The following is a 24,516-nucleotide window of genomic DNA, read 5'->3' as shown; positions in this document are numbered from 1 at the left end:
AAAGAATTGGGCCTCCGGTAAACTCACTCACTCGGCGAAACACATCGCAAGCGCTGTTTCATGCCGGTGTTCTGTGAGACCGCGGTATTTCTCCGGTCGAGCCGGCCCACTCGTGCCGAAGTATGGCTCTCCTACGTATAAATCTCCCATGTGTCATGATTTTATAAAGATTTAATAATATTTATTCTATTGAATGGTGACTCGAGTATCACAAAATAATAATGTTATAACACTTATTGTGACATAATAAACTTCTTATTTAGCAATTTTGATTACTTAAAATTATGTTCTCTTATTAATAAATAAAAAAAAAACATACGCCGTAAATTCCAGTTACGTTATCGTAAAATTGAGAACACAAATCGGTATTCCGTGAGAGTGCTCCACATCTTGTACACGATACTATGTGTGTGACACACACACACACAGACAGACAGACATACACACAATGCGCGATGACGGTTCAGTGAAAGTCGATGTTTTTGCCAAAACTATTGTTCAGACGAAAGTCATGACGAGATAATCGGAGTTGTCACTCTGCAGACAGTTTTTCTGTGAAGGCTAGAGACTGCGGACTGCCATACAATAAGAAGACTATGGTAATGCAGTTTTCAATTGACGTTAAAATAATAAAAACAGAATAATTAAAAAATATGAGATGTCGTTTCTCTGAGACCATAATATCAATTATTGTAACTTTTTCTAACCCAATAAAACAAAATATTGACTGGGTAGTGGGTACAGAACCTATTTTGTAGGCCCCTTCATTAAAGTGTAGATTATTATTTTCATTCAGATCAAGTAATCGGTCAGTTAAACTTTGTTGTTGCATCGCATAGATAGAGCTTCTGAAAAAGAGGCCACTCCTAGGTCACAATCTCTAAGCTGCTGGATCATAAAGGCATCTGCATAGCTAGTCTCGTCGTAAACAATGGGGTAATAGCTTGAGATGTGCTAACGGTGGTCAAGCTCGAGCGGCGGCGTACTGTGTGTGTGTGTGTGTGTGAGCAGTAGGTCACAGTCAGACAACGGTATTCACAACGGTGCGGCCGCGCGCCGGCTGCTCCAGCGGCAGGGTTGTCGCCACACTATATTATGCTAGCAAGACTGGGATGCTATGTAATGAGATTGTTTGTTCTACCGTGATACATAAATGGACGGTGTTGAGCGTTTGTGTATCATCCTACAAAAAATTACGTATTGAGTTATGAATACTGAATACGGTCATATTTTTAATAAATAATAATTAAGGGGGGGTTCCCATCCAAAAAACACAAATTTTTCCTTATTTTCGCTCTATAACACGCACTTGGCCAGTTATTAGATAGTTTAGGACAAAACTGCTTTCATTGCTCAGCACCAAAAATTTTTTGGGTACAAAAATTGTGGTTTTTAATAAATTTTATTTAGCAATTTAATAGATTCGTCATGATCAACTGAGTAACATTAGTCATTAATATAGCGCAGTCGGATTAAAGTTTTTTAACTTTCGATTTTAACTTACATTACAAATCACAATATTACTGTGCTGTAGGGTTGTTGAGGAAGTGATTATGAGGAAGAGGAGGAGGAAGAGGAATTGTCACGCGCAAATTTAGAGGATGCGGATGAGGAAGCGGAAGAGGAAGTACGTCCATATAGTACAGCGTCCCAATGTGGGCGCTGAAGGTCTAAAGGGGGGCAGTGTGGGACTCAGAAAAAATGGCGGCGTTTTGTAGAGGGTGGGGGGGGGGGGGGGGGTAATCATACCGGCAAATTTGTGGCAAAAGCCCCTTAATTTAAATGAGGAAAAGAAAGTAGGTGAAACAGTGGGGGCGCTAAAACATATTTTGTTCTCAAAGTGGGCAGTGGATAAAAAAGTCTGGGAAGCCCTGATATAGCACTACACTTCGGTCTCATTTCGATTTTCGATAAAAGAATTCAAATTATTAGATTATCGCACTGCGTGCGTAGCTGCGTACACGCGTAAACAAAACAACGCTTGCTATATTATGTCAATAAAATTAAAACAAACAAGCAAGGAACAGCGCGGTGGCGAGAGGGGAGGTCTCGCTCGCCCGTTCGGTCCGGCATCGCGCTCTGGCGTGTGCGTGGCCATGATTGGATACGGAAAAATTCCTCATAAATTCCTCTTAAATTTTGAGGAAGCGATAGCGGAGGAGGATTTTTGTATTTTTATTTTTGAGGATGCGATAACGGTTGAGGAACCCAAAATATTGCGGAACTTCCTCATTATGAGGAAGAGGAATCCTCAGCAACCCTACTGTGCTGTGTCTGAAAATATTTGATTCAAATTTATTCAGAAATAAAACATTTTTTTTTTTTTTTAATTTTTATTTGGTGTACACCGTGTTCTGTATTTGTATTGTGTACTTAATATTCCTGACCCTTTGTGAATAATTATTAATTGTATTAATAAGGAAAAATTATATACTATAGTAAGGGCTCTACATTTCGCAACCAATATAATGTGTAAAGAAAAGCAACGTTTTCGTCGTAACGTTACAATTAAATTAAATGCGCAAGTGACAGCCCTAGCTCGGTCTACATCTGCGGCCGTCTCGGTCTCACACCGTCAGTCACACAGCTCACACACAACACCACCGGCACTATTAATAGACTCACTTAGAACTAATTACGCTAGTGTAAGTTTCAATTAAATAATAGTAATAAAGTTTTGGTAATGGCAGCCGGTATAAAAAAGTAGACTACGCATTAGTTATCTTTTTATAGTATAGCCCAAGATGCCTGAGTTAAATAAATGAATAAAAATCAAAATAAAGTGGCCAAGTGCATACGCAGTACGCAGCACACACATTATTTCGTTACTCTCGTGATCCGTACGTATGGCGGATCCGTACGTATGGCCGATCCGTACGTATGGCCGATCTGTACGTATGGCCGATCCGTACGTATGGCCGATCCGTACGTATGGCCGATCCGACCGATTTTACATTCCCATCCGATGCACGACCAAAGTTGCAAAATTATTTTATGCGATTTCAAAGTATGTACCTACTGTTTAAATTTTAGATTCTTGTACAACGTAAAGTATCTGACTGAATAATAATACGAAGAAAGACATAATATTGAGAACAGCAGATAAATATGCATCTTTTATTCTGAAAGTTCTCAAAAGACTTATTAATCAGTATGGCAAGAAAATAAATCCGTAAAAATTGTTGCTGACGTATGAACAGTGAACAGTTAGCAGAACAACTTGCAATTCTCTCAAAAGTTGGTTAACGCCGAATCTGTTACAAAATACCGCTAAAATTACGCGCAGAATTACTGATGCATCTCGTATTTTACAACAACTAGCTGACCCGGCAAATGCTGTTTTGACATAATATACATTATTATTATGATGCATTATACATAATACATACATAATACATACGCCCTACTCTTGAATAAATAATTAAAATTCGTTGAGTAACTTCATAAATGTAATTGATTAAATAGCGACAGACAAACATAATATTACGAGTATACTAAGTTAGATATAATGTATGTTTATTGTTTAGATACAACATGACCGTCATACCGTCATTACAACAGCGTCACAGTTTTTATAATTAATAGCTCATTGCGGGCGAATATTACATAAAATACTTTCAAAAATGTCGTAAGGCTACGTAATGATGTGTTATCGTGATATTTTAATTTAATTATTTGATTATATTTTAATGTCAAATGTGTGCAACACGACTTACAACACGTCGCCGCTCGCTACATGTGGTCAATTTTATTGTCTGTAGGAATACGCGTATTTTAAGACCACAAAAATTTTGTTTTTAAAATCAAATATCATATTCTATAAAGCCATTTGCAATGTCTTTTGCTATAAAGCTATAATTTGAATCAGTTTCAAGCTATCTTCTTTGATTTCTCCTAAGCGGCTGGACCGATTTTAATGACAATTCTCGACTGTGGTCAAATGGGTTAGAAAATAGTTTAGATTCACAATACCGTCAAAATAGTTTATTTTATTTATTTGTCTGGACCAGATTGTAACAACTTATTTTAAAATGTGTTTATTATGACAGCAACTAGAAGATATTATTATGTCTACAGAACAATGTCTGTCGTTCCGTTCCGTTCCGGTCCGTCATTACTTTCCTCCATCAATATACCTTACTCAGACTTCCACAAATATTTCAAGGCAAGAATATGGCAAATCCGTTCAGCCTTTCTCGATTTGTAATCCGACCAACAAAATTAAAAATATATTATGTTTTTGTTTTAAGATCCTCATAATATCATTTAAAGCCACATTACAATGCTTGGCATACTATGTGTAATGTGACATGTTGCAGCCGCTAATGATATGCCACCACAATGTGGTATTGTGACGTAAGACAGGTGGTACAATGGTGGTACAATGGTGGTATGACGATGGTCGTTACCACAGTGTATGGCGGTATATGAGGGTATTGTCTGAGTATCGCAGGCTATTCAGTAGTCATCGTTCCATCTTGTGTTATTGTGTTACAATGTCTCTAATTTGTAACTTCCCAGAAGCAATTTTTAATTTCGTGAAGTGAAAACCTCTTTAGTTGTTATGTATATTCATGCGAGGACACGCGGCCATGACCGAAGGCTCGTAAAACGAAGGGAGATGCCGGCGCGGCGTAGATGTCGAAGTCATATCGACGATACCATAGACACATTCGCAAATACCTACATAATATTCTGCAAGTAATTTGTCAACAAAAGAGGTTAAACTAATCATTGCATTATCAATTCAATCTTGTATGTATGTGTTAGCGGTGCACCTGTGACCCGCACGACCTCACGACCAGTCCCGACCCGACAACACCCGAGGACGCTCGACCTCGCGATCTTACCGGCACACAATATATTATTATTATGTCATTGCAAACATAATATATTTAATTAATTAACATATTGCATGGTCAATAAATCGTCAATTGTTGACAGTGCAGTCAGCTAATGAGTAATGACCAAAGCTTAATAAATTCATACATAATATCCAACCAAACAAACTAATATAATATTATTCAGAAAGTATTACTTTTCAAACTCAACCGCTCAATCGATTTCAACGGATATTCGGTCACGACGATGGACGATGAAAGGAGAAACAAATTAATGTTTTATTACAAAAAAAATGCAACTGAACAGCGTTCTATTAACAAAAGCTCGCAATTAAAAATGAAAAGGAAAAACAAAAGTCAGATGCGACGCTCGAGTGAAAAATTGTTGAGGAAATAAATGAAGTATTGTTCAGTTTTGATGTCGTCATTGCTGGCGGGTTGCTGGCGGGTTGCTGGGCGGGTTGCTGGCGGGTTGCTGGCGGGTTGCTGGCTGCTGCTGGCTGCTGCTGGCGTTATGTTTTGTTGCGGAGTGGTTAGTGGCTTATTCTGTATGTCACGAATATCGCTTCGATTCTGAGGGTCTTAGTTTTCAGGGTCAAAACCTTGTTGGGTATATAGCAATTTTTCCCTTTCAAAACATCATCACGCAAATTTGTATGAAAGTACATTAAGCTATTTCTAAGATATCCCTTATCAATAATATTTAATAAATAAATATAATAGAAGATAATCTCGTTTAAAGTATTAAATTATTTTCAACGACAATATAGATACGAAAACCGGATGCGCTTAGAATAATTGTAACATGTGTTTGTTGTTGAGATGTCCACCGATGTCCACCGAGTGGTGATCTACCGAGATATGTAGAAAGTGAAGTTGGGAAAGTGACCGGCGCGTCGCGTCACGTCGCGTGCCGCGTGTTACACCACTACACCAGAACATGCCAGATCATTGTGTCAATATTACATTTTATGTCTCCGAATAACGCGCACATTATGCCGGGGTGTAGCGTGGCGGCTTGAATTTTCCATACAAGTTATATGACCGCGTGAAAGGGCAGAAAACTTGAATAAAATGCGGACTAGGTACTCCACTGCGCCCTCGTCACAATATATGCAAAGATCATTACTGTCGCAAAATAGTGGCCAACTGCAAGACGAACTAACACACATGGGGTTCCGTATAAAAATGTTTATTTTATTGTACTAAAATTATTAGACAAAATCTTTTAAATAGTTACGAGTAACTTAAAAGTCAACTATTTCAAAATTTTTGGCAATTTTTTACCACTTTGGGTTATATTTTTGCTATTTTCGGTAGGATTCCTAATATTTTTCAGAATAATAAATAGCCTGTGTTCTTTGCAAATGATGTAGCTTTCCAAAAGTATAAGAATTTTTAAAATTAGTTCAGTAGTTATTGAGCCCATTCAATACAAACAAACATATGAATAAAACAAACTTTTTCTCCTTATAATTAATATATATATTTTTTAATTTTTTATTTTGTTTAGTTAATTTAAGTTATGCTATCAAAAAGTCAACAAAATAGTGTTGGTAATAATTTTTAATTTTTCCGACAAGCTATCATCGATTTTCTACAAGCAACAATGTCGGTTCTGGCACTTCCGACAAATCAGCATTACTCGTACCCCATTAAAAAGGTCAGAAGTGATTTTTCTCACATTTAGGCATAAAATACGAGATACTCATAATAACATATCAAACGTAAATAACTTTTATAGTATTACCCTGAAATTTCATGATCCTACTTGAAATAAGTAAAAAGTTATGCACAATTTAGACTTTGAATCGCTCTCCTGTCAAGTTGTCGTTTTTCACATCCGACATTGTTAATAGTCATGGGCGATTTATTTAAAACTAAAAACAAGCATCTAAAATAAAAATAAATGACGAACATTAAAAGAAATCAAGTCAACTACAGAGTCACTCTAGCGGCTAGTTTCTCTCATCTTCACCGCTTGGTTTTTTTCATTTCCCCCGGACTGGCGGCGTTTTTCTTTTTATTTTACGAGTTGGCTTGTCGCGTGGCCCGCGCGGGGACACCGGGAACTTAATTAATGGCCTGGCTCCGGCCACTTGTTAAATACACTCGTGACAATAGCTTTATTTTCAGGAAATTAATTTGTTACATTTATTGAGACATAAGACTCTGCCCGCAACTCTGCGCGGCAACCATTTTCCGTTTTTATAGTTCTATATCCTATAAGCTCCTTACCTGAGACTGAAACTATCTACAGATAAACATTTGGCTCCCTAGAGACTCGAAACATCTTAAACACATTCATTTCAGGCTTCATACCAAAGATTAAAATCAGTTTAACTATTTGAGCGTAAAGATGCAACAGAGAGAAAAACACACCGTCACAGCATGGATACTGATCATGTGCCTAGTGCAAAATATCGGATTTCCGATAAACTATCAGCTAATATGCTCCTAAATGATGGTATTGAAGAGTATTTTGCATGACCGAGCGAGCTGCATCGCCTGAATGCGTCGCTAACGAACTAGAACCGTGCATACAGTTGCTCTCATCTATAATAGAGCCTGTACACTTTACACAAACACTTTACAACAAGCTGGACAACATCCTAAAATGTCCAAAGATTTTATGATGTATTCTAATATTTTTTTTGATAGTAATGAAACATGCGGAAATTGTATAATAATATATTCTCAGTGGCTGATTAACCCTTAATCAAATTAAGCAATTGCCTAGGGCATCACGTCTGAGGGGGCACCAGAAGAAGGACAAAAACCATCCTTCCTTAGGGCATCACGTCTCACCACTCTCAGTTCACCAAAAACCTCACCAAAAAAACGCAGGCATGGATTGCTTAGGGCATCAAGTAGTTTTAATCCGTCCCTGTATATTATGCTTAATCATTGTCAGTATCTGCATGTTAAATTTTTGTATGTTAATTAATATCCTTAACTAGATGACTGCGACACTGTTGAGCCAAAAATCGTTAATCGAGCGAAAACCATACATTTTCCGAGATAAAAAGTATCCTATGTCCTTTTCCGGCACTTAAAATCTCTACATCCCAAATTTCAACAAAATCAGTGTAGCGGTTTGGGCGTGAAGAGGTGGGCGTGGAGAGAAACATACAGACAGACACATTTTTGCATTTATAATATTATTGGTATGGATTTGCACAATAATTGAAGTTGTCTACGTGCCCAGTTAAACAGTAATCTAAAAAGCGAATTCAACCGAAATAAATCTTATTCGCTACATTAATTCGTGATTGCCGAATATAATTTAACCGTTCGTCGTGCGAGCGTTTGATTCCCTTCCAGTCGAACGGCAGCCAGCCTCAGAAGTAGCTGTAATACCGGGGGCTGCGGTCCGGCCTCCGCCCCTGCGGTCCGGCCTCCCCCCGCGGCACCCCGGCCTGCGCCCCGCGGGATTAATACTATTGTCGGGAATAGTTAAGCTGACCGCTTCGGCGTGGAAATTAGATCGGTTCGCCCACAATGTCTTTATCTTTTGATTCATGGTTTTAGAATGAATATTGTAGATCGATTAATTAGAGCAAATATAACACTCATGTTAAATTTCCTTTCTAAGGGTAATGTAGTACATAAAAGGCGCCTATGGCACAAAACATCCCTATAACTATTATTCGTTTTGCCATTGTGTTTCTGTGGGGCGAATGGAGCAACTGTAAATTATAACAATTTAATCTATACTTATTTTGTAATTACTAAATCAAAATAGGAAAGTCATCATCACAAATTAATTTGCTGCTCTAGAATTAAAATTGATCTAGCAGTTTAGACGATATCTATCATGGATCAAACATACACAATTGCATACTCATAATTACTCTTTTTTCGCCGTAACATAAACCATTCGAGAACCCTAATATATTGTTGAACAATTTAATCCGTTTACCGCCACTATTCATTCGTCCCTGTTATCAGTTTAACATTAATCTCGAAGAGCTCGGCCATTCGCACTTTAGCGGAGGTCCTCAGTTAGGTCTTAATTACACCAGCTGCCAACTGGCACTCCCACACTCCACTCACAGAGTGATACTGGTTATATATAATATATAATTTGATTGGCTGAGAGCTGCCTCGAAACTGCGAGACAGTGCTCTCAGCCAATCAAATTATCTATTTGCATTGTCTCGCCAAGAGCAGCGATATCCATACTAATATTATAAATACGAAAGTATGTCTGTCTGTCTGTCTGTTACGTCTTCACGCCCGCTTCACCAATTTTGCTGAAATTTGGCATGGAGATACTTTTAGTCCCGAGAAAGGACATAAAATACTTTTTATCCTGAAAAAATGTACGATTCCCGCGCGGTGATCGAATTAGCGCAACGGAATAGCGGGCGTCGTCTAGTATTTTATTTGTAATATTTGGGCCTGATTACACATACCAAGTAGAGATTCGGTAGGTGTAATCAGGCCCTAATATAAGCTCAAAGGGCTCGGTCGCGATAATTCGCTCTTAACGAAGGTCCACAGACACACATCACGCCGACAGACGGAAATTAAACACCGCAAGTTGGTGACCACCGGCCACCGAAACAATACGAATGGCGTTGAAATGTTTAGGTGTTTATGTAATTATTAGACTGCGCCATAAAGAGGGTTATGTTTATCGAGAGTATGATTCTATGTATGTTTTTAATATTTGTCACACTCTGCAGCCTGTAGGGCTATTCGCTAAAATACAAGTTTAGTTAATCACTGTGAAAATGGTTATTAACCAGCTTTTGTTTGTAACCCTCCATTTTGTATTCAGTATCTTTTAATGGCGAAGTGGTTAACTCAAATGTATCGACTGTAATTCGCCTTAATTGAATAGTACCGTCTGTGGAGGAGTACAATATAAAATATCAGAAACTTTTAATTTATTCAGTTAACTGTTTATTTTGTTGTCTGTGTGTTTTGTTGTGTGTTATCAACTATTGTTTGTCTAAGTAGGTAATGCACGTTGTGAATTGTCACTCTGATTTAGCTTGAGCGGTGTCGTAACATTCGTGCTTACTATGAGAGTGATACTGGTTATATTAGCAGAATTCAAAATACAGTCTGGTTTTTTGTTCTTTAAATTGCAGTTTTCACTTGTTTCACAAAAAGATTATTTTAACATTACTCTACATAATATTGTTAACGTTATCACTTTCTTGTGGTATATTTTTCGTAGAAAAAAAAACATAATTTTACAAAGCAGCATTATTGTAAAATATAAGTTTTAACGGGCTCTATTTTAGGAAGTACACACACATCTATAACTCCAGTACGCTGTACGATATACCAGTCTAAACTTTTCCGAAACCTAATCACTTAATTGGCTCCAACTTCAGACTTTCGATCAACAAGTGTGTGGTAATCTGCCCTGAGTGGACCGCAGGCGGCGGGCGGCGGGCGGCAGGCGGCGGGCGGCAGGCGGCGGGCGGCAGGCGGCAGATAACTCCGAGTAGTGGTGTCTTACTTAGGTTCATTCTAACGCAGCACTACTATAGCCAGGGCCGGTTTTAGCACTATCAGCGCCCTGGGCGAGATTTAATCGGCGCCCAGGGTGCTGATAGTGCTGAAAAAATTGGCACCCCTTTTGTTTGCCTTTTGAGCTTCGAACAATCGGAATTCGTTGGTTTGACATAATATTATGAGAACAATGTTTTGTAGTTTGCTAAGATCCGGACAAAATAGAATAAATAATGAAGCTATACTAATGTTGTATTTAAACCGTAAAGCAGAGTACTATGTTAAAGTTAACCATGGTTTGAGAATAAAGCAATGTGTCTCGTTTAGCAGCAAACGAGACTCGAGATAGACAACAAAACCAAATTAACCCATGGTAAATTTTAACCCAGTTGTGTGTAAGTTGGCTCGAGCTGTCTGAAGTTGGCAGGTCATTGGTTCTGGGGCGAGTTATGGGTTACTCTATCAGGCCAGAACCGCTGTGATGCAATGAAGCGCATACAAAAGTTTGGACTAGAACTTTAGAGTTTAGAGTTTAGAGGCTGGATTTGTAGAGCCTGCGGTGTTCTGCACTTTCTGTCATTTTAACATCTTACGACGTGACATATCACATAAATAATATTATTATTATTTATGTCACGTCGTATTGTTAAAGCTTAGAAACTAGAAAGCAATTTATATTGGAAACTTCGTAAGAATTCACGGTTGATAGTCGTTCGTTTGCAAATTACGACGGATCGAAACGATCCATCGCGAATAAGTGGTGACGGTACCACTCCTCTCCGTATGTGGGACAGTCGTGAGAGTCAGCTGCAGGCCGTCCACAGTCATCTTGCCTCTGGCAGGACCTTTATGTCGAGGCCATAAGGACTATTCTCGCGCTATCTCAGCGGCAAACTAGCTGTGGAGTACAAGCGGACCAAGGTGAACTCCGGACCTTTGGCTCCAGCATCAGCATCAGCGGCAGCTTTTTACTTCTATCAAATCCATACTTTCCCTCTTCAAGCTTAAGCCGTTGAACCAATTTTTTTGAAAGTCATGGATAGAGACACCCACGACATAGCCTAGTTTCTATTTTGGAAGAATCTTTCCGGATGATAAACGAATGTAAGGCGCAACCTACGAATAATTAAAACTATGGAAGAGCAACTGTGTCAAAAATCCGCGAGTCTACAAAATGAGATCCGAATACATGCATACTTTATGCATGTGTTCGGTACACAATTTTGTGTACAAATACAGAAGTGACAATTATTGTCAACGGCTTTATTTCGTAAATTTGAGTGTTTCGTAGCTATTGCCATATTTTAGTGTGCGAAAAGGAACCAAATTCAAAACGGTTGAAGTATGGGAGTTACGTTCCCTTAGTTTTTAGTATTCGTAGGGCGCAACGAAGTAAATACATCGGCGTTCGTCATATCCTTTTCAAGTGACGTCCCGGTGACAACGACGGTCACAATGACGGTGACGATGGGACGGTGTTACGTCACGTAGGAGTTAGGACATTACCCGCGGCGTGAAAGCGGAGGATGTGCTCTCTCTTCCGTCCTGCTGCGAGCTATGCGCTCCTAGTACATGTTACACCTGCCGTTATGTCAATTCTAGGACTTTAGTTGGCTAATGCTTAATTTAACCAATTGAATCGCATGCGCCGCGCCTCGCCTCGCATCGTCACATGTATTATATATAGTATATACCCCTGAATCAACCCATAGCCGAAACCTTAATATATTATAGATCTTAACCTCTTTTATGACTTTACATTACATTTTAATGCTTTCATTTGATTAAATTTTAATGTAAGGCCACCTGCTCCTCATGAGTTTCGTCATTAAAGTTACATTAACACCATCTTAATATTTTATGGTTTAAATTTTAATTTTATTGCGGTACTTAATATTAAGGTATTGTGTTTAACTGTCGCTGAAGTCATTTTAAGTTACAGTTGTTGTACGTTTTGCCATGTAACTTGTAGGACAGTAATTCAATATGTAAAAGCTAACAGGTGTCACGTGTGGGTTTCTTCTGTATGTGTCAATGTTGCTATAACACTAATTTTATGCAGGTGTTACTTTGTCCTATCGAACAATTAACCCATCAATATTAAATTGCCACTATGAGTAACAAACTTTGTTCAATGGTTTCTTGTTGTGTAAAAAAACGTTCTTTACTATACTTTGTGTAACTGATACTTTTAGCAACTGCCACTTTACGTAACTGTCACTTTTGGTCCTGCCTATATACCTGCCATCAGAGTAGGCAAAACTAAGGAGTACCTCGACTTCAAACAAACGGGCGAATCTACGCGAGTTGGGCGCGGGTACCACTTTCGACATGTTCCACAATGCCGCATTAGTACGGCGCGCGCCGGCCGATAAGACATTTATTTTAATTTATACTACATCAAACGTATATAAATTTTGAGATCTCTTCTGAGTCGGCCTACTCGTTAGTTCTGTATACTCTGCTGCCACTTTGTGTTCTCCAACAATGTACCCAGTACCTACCACACTAACAGGCTGTTCTCCCCCAGGTGGTGTGTGGTGCGAGCACCGCGGTCGTCGTCTGGGCGCGCTGTCGGAGCTGCACCACGGCGTGCGGGGGACGGTGTATGCGGTCGACGCCCGCACCCTCTACATACACGACTTCTTCTACGACGGCGTCGGTCCCGGTGAGTTACAGTGGTAGTCCAGCAGCGCTGCAAGGATGTTTCTGAGTGGCCGAATTAGAATTAACGTTGTGTTTTGTAAAGTGGCGCTACTCGCTATACATTGATTGGTTCATTCGTAAAAGCTGATTCTACATTATCAATAGCAGCTGGAGCTGTAGGTGTAATTACCGTAGCTTATTTAAAAAGATTTTCAAAATTCACGATATCAATCTGTTACAAGGATTGCTTGGATAAATCGACACTAACGCCATTGTAGAATGTAGCGACATTGTAGAGTAAATTACAATGTATCGACAATTACGACACACTGCACACATCCACCACCATCTACTCTCTCCTGTTAATGACATCCAAGATGTCTTAATATTTTTACTTGTATCCTTGTTGCATGTTATATAAAAGCTTTTGGATATTAATTAATCACGTCATGTTCTTCCATAGTCCATTATTATCATTATTTGCAATATTATTTATGTGAGTAGAAAGTAGAAACGCTAAGACAGTACACACCTCTCGCCAAGGCAGTACACACCTCTACACCTTACTTACTCGGTGTTCAATTGCTTAACCCTCAGGAATATCTTTAAATATATTAAAAGCAATGAAACGACAAATACAATGCCATGGAGATGAGTCCGTCAGCTGAGCAGCTGGAGCCGGGGGATGCTGGGGGGTGTCGGGGGATGCAGGGAGGTCTCGGGGGGTCCCGGGGGAAATCTGGCTGATGCTGCCTTAGCGGATACTTATTAATCTTTTATGTAATTAAAATGAGATGCAATTTTATTAGGCTTATTAGCTTATTGCATCGTCATACCATCTTAGTGGTAGTATCATTACTCGTATTACTACAACCAGGCATTCCGCGCGGCTACGCCCGTACAAGCCATTTCACGAGAACCGTACATTTTTCCGCAAAAAAGTACCATTTGCCTAGCACGTTGAATCAATAAATTAATAAATGAAGGATCATTGAAAATAAGATGACAATTTTGTTCAGAGCCTTAAATTACGTAACGAATACGTAGCTGTAAAGTTTTTGCTGGTCCCCCAAACCTCTGTCATAGCTGAAACTATCCCAACTCGTGGAATGTGTCCCGACGCGGAGGAATGCTTTGTAACAAGTATTCCATCACTTACGGCGAAGTTACATATTGTGTTCAGGATATTAGTTGTCATGTAAATGTAATGGATTTATGTTTTAGCTTTGTACTCGGCTTAAATTAATTTAGATTTAAATGTACAGTACAAAGTTTCTGCCACGCACTGTAAAACTCTGAAACGAACAGTCACCAGCAGTATTTCCGGACCTATACGACCTGCAAACTTTCAAGAAGAGAGCGTGTTCCCTCTCAAAAGGCCGTCAACGCATCTGTTGCGAATGTCCATGGGCGACGGTAGTTTCTTTCCATCAAGTGACCGTTTGCTCGTTTGGCCCCTTATCTATACTAATATTATAAATGCGAAAGTATCTCTGCCTGTCTGTCTGTCTTTCACACCAAAACTTTTGTTCCAAAACACGAAATTTTGTACACAGATAGTCTAAAGCCTGAGAAAGGACATAGGCTACTTTTTAACTGGAAAAAGGGGTTGTAAGGGGGTGAAAATGCGTAAATTTGTTCAAATTAACTTAGTTCCAAAAACTCATAACAGATGGCGCCAAGAGTCGCCTAGATCGCGCTATCGCTTACTCATACATATTTCTATAAGAGGTGGTACCATGTTAAATCACGCTTTCCGATTCTTTCGATTGTTATACACGTGATTAAATAACTCACGTACGAACATAGATATCAGAAACAACAGCCTACCAATAATATATACTAAATAGTTTATGGGTAAAGCTAAAGTTGTATAATGCAGCTAAGTTGTGTAAAGCTAAATTGAGTAAATAAGCTTTAAAATTTTGTACTTATAAAAAAGTTTAATTAAAAAAAAGAAAGTATTACGTGCACACTGCACGGCTGTTTTAATTTAAGGGGTACCAGCCACCAGGGTTTTAAAAAGTTTTTGACACCAATTTTGTTGACACCGCGCGCTATAAACTGAAGTTCATGCGGACGATGTCGCGGGCAACAGCTAGTTTTATATAAATTATATTTAAAAAAGTATTAGCAGGAACTCGGTTAACCGAAATAATCTTTGTCGCTGTCCATAACATTATGAACCATAGATAAATTCAAAAATAAAATATTATATTATAGATATAGAAGTAAATGATCTGGTGAACTTTGTATCACTTTCCTTCTTTGTTCACAAACCTTCCCCGGACGTACACAAATATTTTAAAACTAAAGTTAGTCAAATCGGTTTCCCTTTTCGAGGTTTATCGAGACTAACAAAAATATATATTAAATTTTAGTTACATACATAGATACATCGATTTCAATTATAATTAGGGAAAAATATACCCGCGATTGTAATTTGTATCAAGATGAACGTTGAGTACAGAGTGTAATATCCATGAATGTAGTAGCAAGTAGCAATATGATACAGTAAGTGTGCCGGCGGCCGGCAGCAGGACGACTCATTGTGGACCCGTAGATATAAATAGAGGTTGGATAGATGTGACATAGACATTTGAATCCAGCTGATGCCTGATACGATCATTTCGTCATGTTATAATGTCTCACTGGAGACACAACTATTTCATACTCTCGTCTTTCCGTTAATCTAACGATATTAGGTGCTGTTAGAGAAGAAAAAGTTTTTTTTTGCATGAAACCGAATCAAAAAAATCATGTACTATGTGGTTAGTCCCATTCGTATCCACACTCACATAAGTCATCGCCAATCTTTGTAAGTTTCAGAAGTGCGTGTGATGAAAAAGTAAAAAAAAATGTGGTTAAATTTTTTAGCGGCATTTTATAATTTCGTCTACTAAAATAATAAATTATTGGCAATGTCGTGTCTGTTTCCTTGCTCCTCTATGGCGGGTCTCAGCTGTATCGCTTAAAATATATTAGTTGGAGGATAAAAACTAGGCCGGCCGAGGGCGGGCGGCCAGGCCAGGGCGGGCGGCCAGGCCAGGGCGGGCGGCCAGGCCAGGGCGGGCAGCGCTTTATCTTCAAACTTCATACAAGTTTTTGTTACAGTAGAGAACGCTGGTTATAACTTATACTAATAGATCTCACTTAAGACTAAAATGTGAGATAGTCTTACAATTTTTATAGTTTGTGAATGTGGTTGTTCAGGTGACTGAGGTGTACTCTGTATTCTTGGTTAATTAAGTCTCCATATTACAGGCTCGATGTCATCTCGCTCTCGTAATAATCACAAATGCATAATAGACCCCAAATCACTCTTTTAATGATTGTTTGTCATTTAAATGAATACTATTTTGTTGTTTAATTGGATCAAGAATTGAACGAAATCATAATCTAGTATTATAGATTATCTTTTTTTCGGGGCTAGCTATATTATCTCTTTTTGTCGGGGGTTAATAATCGCAGTATCAAATTACTAGTGTCCGCTGATTAGAAATTGGATTATTATTAATGGTTATTGATTATGCACTTGCACATTTGAATATGCAAATGCATACAATGGCAATCTTCGCAAAGCTTCGATCCTAAATCCTATGACTTTTAATTTTGCATATTTTGTGCATATTTCGGCACTTTGATAGTGCATATAATCCGATGTCTACTGATGATGCTCGTGTGAGTATCTGTGGGTACAATCGGTGGGTTTCTCCTCAATTAGCGGGCCCATCGTCCACGACCATCGCCGCCGCCCCCCGCCCCCCGCCCCCCACCGCCTGCCACTGACAGCCTGCTAATAACAACATGCATCATTATCATCACCAATATTACCATCATCATATTTTATTCAGAACTAAAACTTAAAGCTACTCTCCTAAGTTTAACTAACAGGTCAAATGACCCATCCTGTTATCTGCGTAGCTATTCTCCACCCTTATCACGTCGGGTTGGCAAAATATTATGACCAAATTAAAGTATAGCTTTAACATTCGAAATAATACAAGTAATTCGTCCGGCGGCGGATACAAGTAATTCGTCCTTACAAGCTTTTTTCAAACGCAAACATTTTGTTATCCGGCCTTTGTAAGCCTGAGCGTTAATTTTAATAATATATTTTTTGTGCGTGTGAAAGAATCAAACAGCTTTTAGTTAAATGGACGAATTCCTCTATATCTAGTGACTAGAGCTTATTTCATAACTTGTTTAAAGTCAGTAGTGATAACTGCTAAGTTTTCATGTGTCAAATGAATTCACCAAACTACTTTACAGGAAAAGTTTTAAAAATAATCGGAAATCTACTTAAGATTTGGGAAAGTTTGAAGAAGAAGGGTGTTCGGGATCGCGGGAGATTCATACCGCGATAAAAGTTTTGAAACCGTTGCTGACAAACGATTTAGTTATGCTGTGAAATTATATTATGGCAAAAACTACACGGTTGGTTAATTTGTTATTTAAATAAAATATTCTTGGCAAAAACCCCCATAAAAATAGATTAAAAAAAAAAAAAAATAATAAAAAAAAATAAAATATTCACTTAAGGTTATTGTGATTGTCAACACAATTTTCTTGAGGCTGGTTATCGCGGGAACAATAGATGTTATCACTTATCTCACATCTGCTGTACCCGGCGGCGCGCAGCTGCGTGAGACAGATCTAGCCCACTCATTGTGAACCGTTCCATAGGAGTTCAGTTAAAGAAACGTATATTATGTGGCAGTCATCTGGTTGAATTAGACAGCTTATTCGACGTCTAGGCCGATAACAATTCAAAAAACATAATGCATACTATTTTATAAACTGTTATTTAATTATCTTAAGATTAATTTATAAATACAAATAACAGAATATAAATATATTTGTGACTAAAAAGCTTATTTCTATACAAATACTCATTACTCGTAATAATTAAAAGCTGTACAATCAAATTTAAATGCACATAATTATCACTTTAAATATAACCATTTACTTGAGCGTTATTTGTCGACCAGTAAATTTGGGATAATGTACCTTAACACAACAGTTTAAAGTTGAATGTTGCGTGTATAGACATCTGGGTCAATTTGACCACCAGTAATTATTGAGAATTGGCCGGTTTGGAATTAAAATAATGTATTTTAAGCCGCTTGATTAAGTTATTGGTGGACGCCCGATCCATGTTGCAGCAGCTTTTAAGCTCTTTCGAGACACAACATAAATAGAGGTGGGTAAGTTTGACGCGCCTGACGCCTATGTGTGTGTGTGATAACGAGACATAGCTCCCAAACTATTGAACCAACGATGATTCGCGTTTCGACCTATGCCAAATTGTACCATCGAAGAAATGAATTCATATTAATATGCAGTTGATGGACCTATATGTTATCTGGTTGTGTTAACTATGTCAAGTTTATCGTAATCTGGACTCAACATAACGCGACCAAATTACGCAGTTGCATAGGTCTGCTATGCAATGCTATGCACTGCTATGCCAGCAAATCGACTTTTGTTATAGTACAGTGATGTCATTAAGAGGAGAAAAAGAGCGTGAACCAGCTTTAACACAACATGGTGTCGTCGGTTCTAATTTATTCCACACGCCAAAACATCCTTGTGTAACGTATGAACAGTATACTCGTTGTAGACTTGCAAATAACGGACTATGGACTTTTGTGTAAATAACAAAGAGAACATACAAACATTACTCCCTTTATTTCTTCGTATTATTCTCCCTTTGCAAACGCGTCGTACCAGGCATAAGTCCGAGTAACCTGCTCGAGATTACCATATAAAAGACATTACTACTTTCACACTGCGGGGGTCAACGACACCGCTTTCCACAAAACTACTGCACTTCAAACACGCCGCCTCTGATTGATCTGGATATAGGATTATGCTCTATGCATAATATAGGATTATCTCTTTACCAAACTTTATAGTAGAAGTTGCGCGCGGCTGTGTCCGATTAAGAACGGTATCCCGTTGTTACCGAATATTATGCCTCTATATGTTTGTAGTCGCTAATATTATTTGCCCGTCACAGGAAAACATGAGGAGATCGCATAATATAACAAGTAAAATATATTTATGTCGGTTTCAAAGCAATTTGCTATAGCTATTATTATGATTGATTTAGTCATCGATTCTTAATCTACATCTCAAAATATATTTTCGAAAGTATAATAACATGTTTGACCGGTTTGGAACTACTGATCATTTATTATAATTATTATAATCCATCACAGATTCGAGGCGCAGAGAAAGTAATCTGTATAAGTAGATCGAATAGTTTTGTTAATCGATGTATAATAAAAACTGATTCGCAATTTTAGAACTCTATAACACTGGTTTTCGATACATGTTTTATGGCCAGTTTCGACAAGAGTTTATGTATTCAATACCGCTGTTTATTGGTTTATGTTTCGACGTCAGCCAATCAAACGCGTTTGTGAATATTCACATAGATAAACTCCTGTAAAAATCCCCCAGAGGCTGAGTATAAAGGATTCATTTTTATTTCGATTACAATTTGTTTTTCGTTGTATATTATAGAGATGTATATTTTACTGTAATGACGAAGATAATTTTCTTGCGAGTGTTCTTAAAAAAACAATAATAATATGCTTTATAGATAAAGTATATTAGGATTTAGGAGAAGCTAAATAACTTTTTGCATAAATTATTACAAGTAAATGATACTAGAAAATATAAAGTGCAATAAAATATACAATATATTTTAGCAAAGCTAATAATTTTCTGGGTTGCATACCCACGGTACAAACGGTAAAAACGTACTATAAAATAGTTTACGTATTTTCAAAAGTATCTCGCTATTGCTATGAAGTGAAAACTGTAAAATTCGATAGAAATATTAAAAATTCGTCCATCCATATTTTCCGGTCCCTACATACTCGTATAAAGCTACATGTCAAAAGTAGTGGTTTTCAGGAGAGCGTTTTTAAGATTCAAACTGTTGCTGTAGATTATCATAAAACATAGACACAATATTTTTTGTTGCTGTGTAAAGTTTAATGTAGGCAGTAGGCCGTTTGTAATGATATACCTAACACAATTTCAAATATTTGTAACAATGTTTCCACCAAAATTGCAAGATGACCGTTTTTACGCTGACAATAATTCAAGACTGCCTTTAACGGTTAAGTTGTACATGTCCATTTTTACGTTGAAATATTTAAAATATATATGTGTATGATATTATAATAAAAATCTTAAAATTATGTATAAGTAGTATAAAAGTATTAAATATATTTCCGTTGTCTGGTACCTGTAACACAAGTCCTTCGGGTACTTAGCATGGGACCAGACTGACTGATATTAAAAAATATTATTATATTAAAGGCGGACGCGTTAAATAGGCCCCTAGACCGTCAATATATCAATTATATTGAACAATAAAATTGATCGTCTAGGGGCCCGCTATATCCCGGAGCTTATTCCGGGTTTTCTATCTCTTTCTCCCACTAATCTCACCGTCTATTACAGCGGCGTACTTCTACGTGGGCTCGTCTAAGAAGGTGGACGCGAAGGGGGCGACGAGGCTGCGCGACGAGCGGGGGTCCGGCTCCCCCCTGCGCAAGTACCGGGGGGAGGGGGTCACACTGTCCCTGCCTGATGGCAACACGCTGAAGGACTTCGCGTGGTTCAGCGTCTGGTGCGACGATTATGCTGTGAGTATGATTGGGAATCAGCCAGGGGCTAGCTAAGGCAACTGATCTTAAGGCTGACTGCATCCACACGTTTTTTATATTCGGACATCCGAATGCTCCATGCATTATCACTTAGATAATAAACTCAGATAATAAACCGTCGGGAAATATACAGATAAATTCGAATGGGACAAATTCCGCACGTACGTTTCGTTGCACTAAGAAAATGTTTTGCGCTAGTCTCATGGAATTCCAAATGGAAATTGAGGAAAAACATATTAAGGAAATCAAACACGGAAAACGTGTGTATGCGGCCAGCCTTACGCTTTAAAATCGGCTGTGAGATCAGCTGCTCAGGTCAATGACCTTAGTGCTAAAAAGTTACAGGATGTTACAAAACAAAATGATATAACGAATACGTAGCTGTTAATTTCTGCTAAGCGCAGTTACTGCTTTCATAAGCAAATCGATAGCAATAACAGCAAATTACAATGCGTCACCCTACAGCCTACGGGTTAACACAATAGTAACGACCACTACAATAGAGGTCGATGAATAACAACCCCGTACGAGGTATTGGCTCTAGATCCTTAGTTGAGGCCTGCTTGTAGTCCAGGAGCTAGCGGTTGATTTATTAAACTTACTTCTCTGTACAAAATGTTGCCCAGCAATTTTTGAGCCAAAGTTCGTTTATCTTGTTATGTGAAAAAACTATGTTATTTCCTTGCTGAGGACTCAAAGTATCTTCAAACCAAATGTCGTCTAAATTGGTTTAATGGTTTTAGCGTACCCAGACAGGCAGGTGGACGTTTTACCCTACAAGCTCGGCATTAAATTCGGCATTCGGCTCGGGAAATAAGAGATTAATTTCTCAAAGATTCGGAATCGTTCGGAGAAGGCCGGCAACGCACCTGCAGCTCTTCTGGTGCTGCGAGTGTCCATGGGCGACGGTAGATGCTTTCCATCAGGTGACCTGTTTGCTCGTTTGCCCCCTTATTTTATAGAAAATAGAATCGTCTTTCAATTGAGATTCGAGTGCGTGGCCACAACTAAGGTTCGAGGTACAAGAATTGCGGCCCAATTTCGAAGGTCACTCACATCACATAAGAAAGTCGCTCGCTTTATATCCATCAACGTGATCGAGACAAATGGTTCGTCGAGATAATTTATTTCGTGCGACGAGAGACGAGTCACGACGACGAGTGACGGCGAGTGACGCGAGGAGCGACGAGAAAGTCAACATCTTTCGCTGCTATCGTCGTGGAGTAAATCGACTGGAAACAAAACGTCCAACGAATTAGCAGGAAAATTGACAGTTAAACACATGAGATTCTAAATACTATTACGCCAGATTCCTTTAAGAACTTAAGATAGAGTCGTGGATTATAGCTGCAAGCAAAAATAGTTTTTAAAGTGGACATAGTAGACAAAATCCTAAACTATAGAACATAGAAAACAATGATGAAAAGAGTTGCGACATTTACCAGCTTAATTTTGTTAAAAATGAGACTGCATGTTTTTCAGAATTTTTGGAGAAAAGAAGAATTTCTGATAAGTACAGGCACAGGCATACATTTTTATTGTAAACATTATGACATCAAGTCTAAATGGTCAGTTAAAATAAGAAAATTAACAACAAAAAGACACACATTTATGAGAAGGCATGTGGCTTAACGAATCTGACATTAGGAGATAACGTTCCGCCCGCGAAGGAGTCCGTTTATCGGACGTTATTTATTTCGTCCCTCGACCGGACGTTTCTATGGAGTCTTTGAAATATCGTCCTCAATTATTTACCCCGGCCCGGGAGCGTGGTTGCCCGCAAATGCTAAAAGATTATTCTTTTGTACAGATTATTATGTTAATGTTATTTTGTGTCTTTGGGTGTTGGAAATGAAAGCATTTTCTCTTGTACAATTATACGTAATGTAGATTATTAACGATACAGAACTCAGAAGTTATGAATTAAATTCGTAATTATTATGAATTGTAGAACATTACGCTACATAATAATTTGTGTAATACATTAAATAATTGATGTTAAAGAATTTGTCCGTAATTTCTTAGCTGCAAAATTCGTTTGTTACGCGGTAACCTTACATTTTCGTGGGATAGAAACTAGTTATCGTATGTCCTTTCCTGTCCTACATAATTAATTAACTTTAATAGGTAACAAAATGACAGAGACAGACTACGAGTATGCATGGACAACTAACTTCAATCAGCTGTTGGCTCCTAGACTACACGCAGTTTGCGAGTTCGACCGGCACTAAACAAACACACGGCCTGCCTACTGTACACTACACAGTCGCATACAAATATGGTGTACTCTATTTCGACTCTATTTCTAAAGCAATAAGGATCAAACGGTTACACTATAGATGTTTGATACTGTAGAATGTACTGTCGAGTGAGCAGCGCTGAGTCGGAGTTGATAGAATGGTGAGAGTAAACTATGGTGATGATTTACATTGATACAGCAACTGGAGCCAGTATTACTGGTTCCAGCGCTGCATAGCACTGTAGTCTGTCGCAATGAAAACATAATAATATTACAAATTATAATAATCCATACTAATATTATAATGCGAAAGTGTGTCGGTCTGTCTGTCTGTCCAAACAACTGTACCGATTCTGCTGAAATTTGGTATGGAGACACTTTGAGTTCCGGAAAAATGTACGATTCCCGCGTGATAAATGAATTTTGGTGCAACCTACCCTCCCTTATTACCCTATTCCCTCTTAAAAGGCCGACAACGCACCTGCAGCTCTTCTGATGCTGCGAGTGTCCATGGGCGACGGAAGTTGCTTTCCATTAGGTGACCCGTTTTCTCGTTTGCCCCCTTATTTAATAAAAAAAAAACGTGCGTTAGATCTCTATGTGATGAACGAATTTGATATTAAGAACAGCAAAATAGTAAAAACATTTTTGGCATCCACTGTAGTCTGGTATGCAAACACGTTTCTTCTACAAGTAGCTGGCGCTAGTAACTGTATCAATGTAAATTAACATTCAGTTCTCGCACGTGCTCTGTGCAGTGTGCAGTGTGCTGGGGCCTGGGTGCTGGGCGCTGACATGGCGATTGCGGTTTCAGCGACTAGAGATTTTTACTTTGGTTTTAAAATGGGGAGATTGTATTATCAGTTTGTGTGTTAAAAGATAAAGATAACCTTAGCTTGCAAACTACTAGGTTTTAATTATGCTAGTAGATAGAAAAGGTTAGCTTTTTCAAAATTGCTTATAAACTAGCTACTCGTGCTATGCATTATTCATAATAGAAATAGAAAGGCTGCACTTAAAAACCTATATTATGTACTTTAATTAAAAAAATATAATCTCCATTAAACTAAAGTTCTTTAAATATCTCGGTGTGCGGCCATTGGACAAATAACGGCAATATTTAAAATCATAGATGAGTAGTTAACTATTACTCAGACTTTTCTAAATTTTTCAGCATTTTAACATCAAGTTATCTCAAAATCTCAATATCTCAATATCTGTATGATCTCTTCTTTCTCACCAATTTCCCTCCTCCACAGGTGAACTTCGGTTCGGTAGACATCCCCCGCGATCTGGAGTACCCGAGGCCGGCGCGCGTGGGGGCGCTGCGCGGCGTGCACGGGGTGCAGTCCGACCCCATCGTCGTGGTGGACGCCCAGACCCTGCTCGTGCCAAACTTCTCCTATGACGGAGAAGCGCCAGGTGAGACAACATTTATATGAGACGAGCTTTTGCCCGCGGCTTCGCTCGCGTTAAGAAGTATTATTATATACAAACTTTCATCCCCTATTTTAACCCCTTGGAGGTGGAATTGATCATAATCCTTTCATAGCGGATGCCTACGTCATAACATCTACCTGCTTGCCAAATTTCAGCCCGATCCGTCCAGTGGTTTGGGCTGTGCGTTGAT

The 24,516-nt window shown here is 38.5% G+C and overlaps 1 protein-coding gene across 2 annotated transcripts in view; it reads left to right on the top strand.

Annotated features, from left to right (window-relative positions):
* The window catches only part of LOC121737728 (protein Skeletor, isoforms B/C), a 63,416-nt gene that overhangs the window by 4,400 nt on the left and 34,500 nt on the right, over window positions 1–24,516 (top strand). For both annotated transcript variants that reach the window (XM_042129416.1, XM_042129417.1), the window contains exons 2-4: window positions 12,844–12,981; window positions 20,442–20,626; window positions 24,146–24,308. In XM_042129416.1, the coding sequence (XP_041985350.1) occupies window positions 12,844–12,981; window positions 20,442–20,626; window positions 24,146–24,308 (486 nt within the window). The remainder of the gene's footprint in view (window positions 1–12,843; window positions 12,982–20,441; window positions 20,627–24,145; window positions 24,309–24,516) is intronic.

This window comes from Aricia agestis, chromosome 21, assembly GCF_905147365.1.
Source record: "Aricia agestis chromosome 21, ilAriAges1.1, whole genome shotgun sequence".
Lineage (NCBI taxonomy): Eukaryota > Metazoa > Arthropoda > Insecta > Lepidoptera > Lycaenidae > Aricia > Aricia agestis.
The sequence above is the reverse complement of the archived record's forward strand: the minus strand, read 5'-3'. Positions and strand labels throughout refer to the sequence as shown.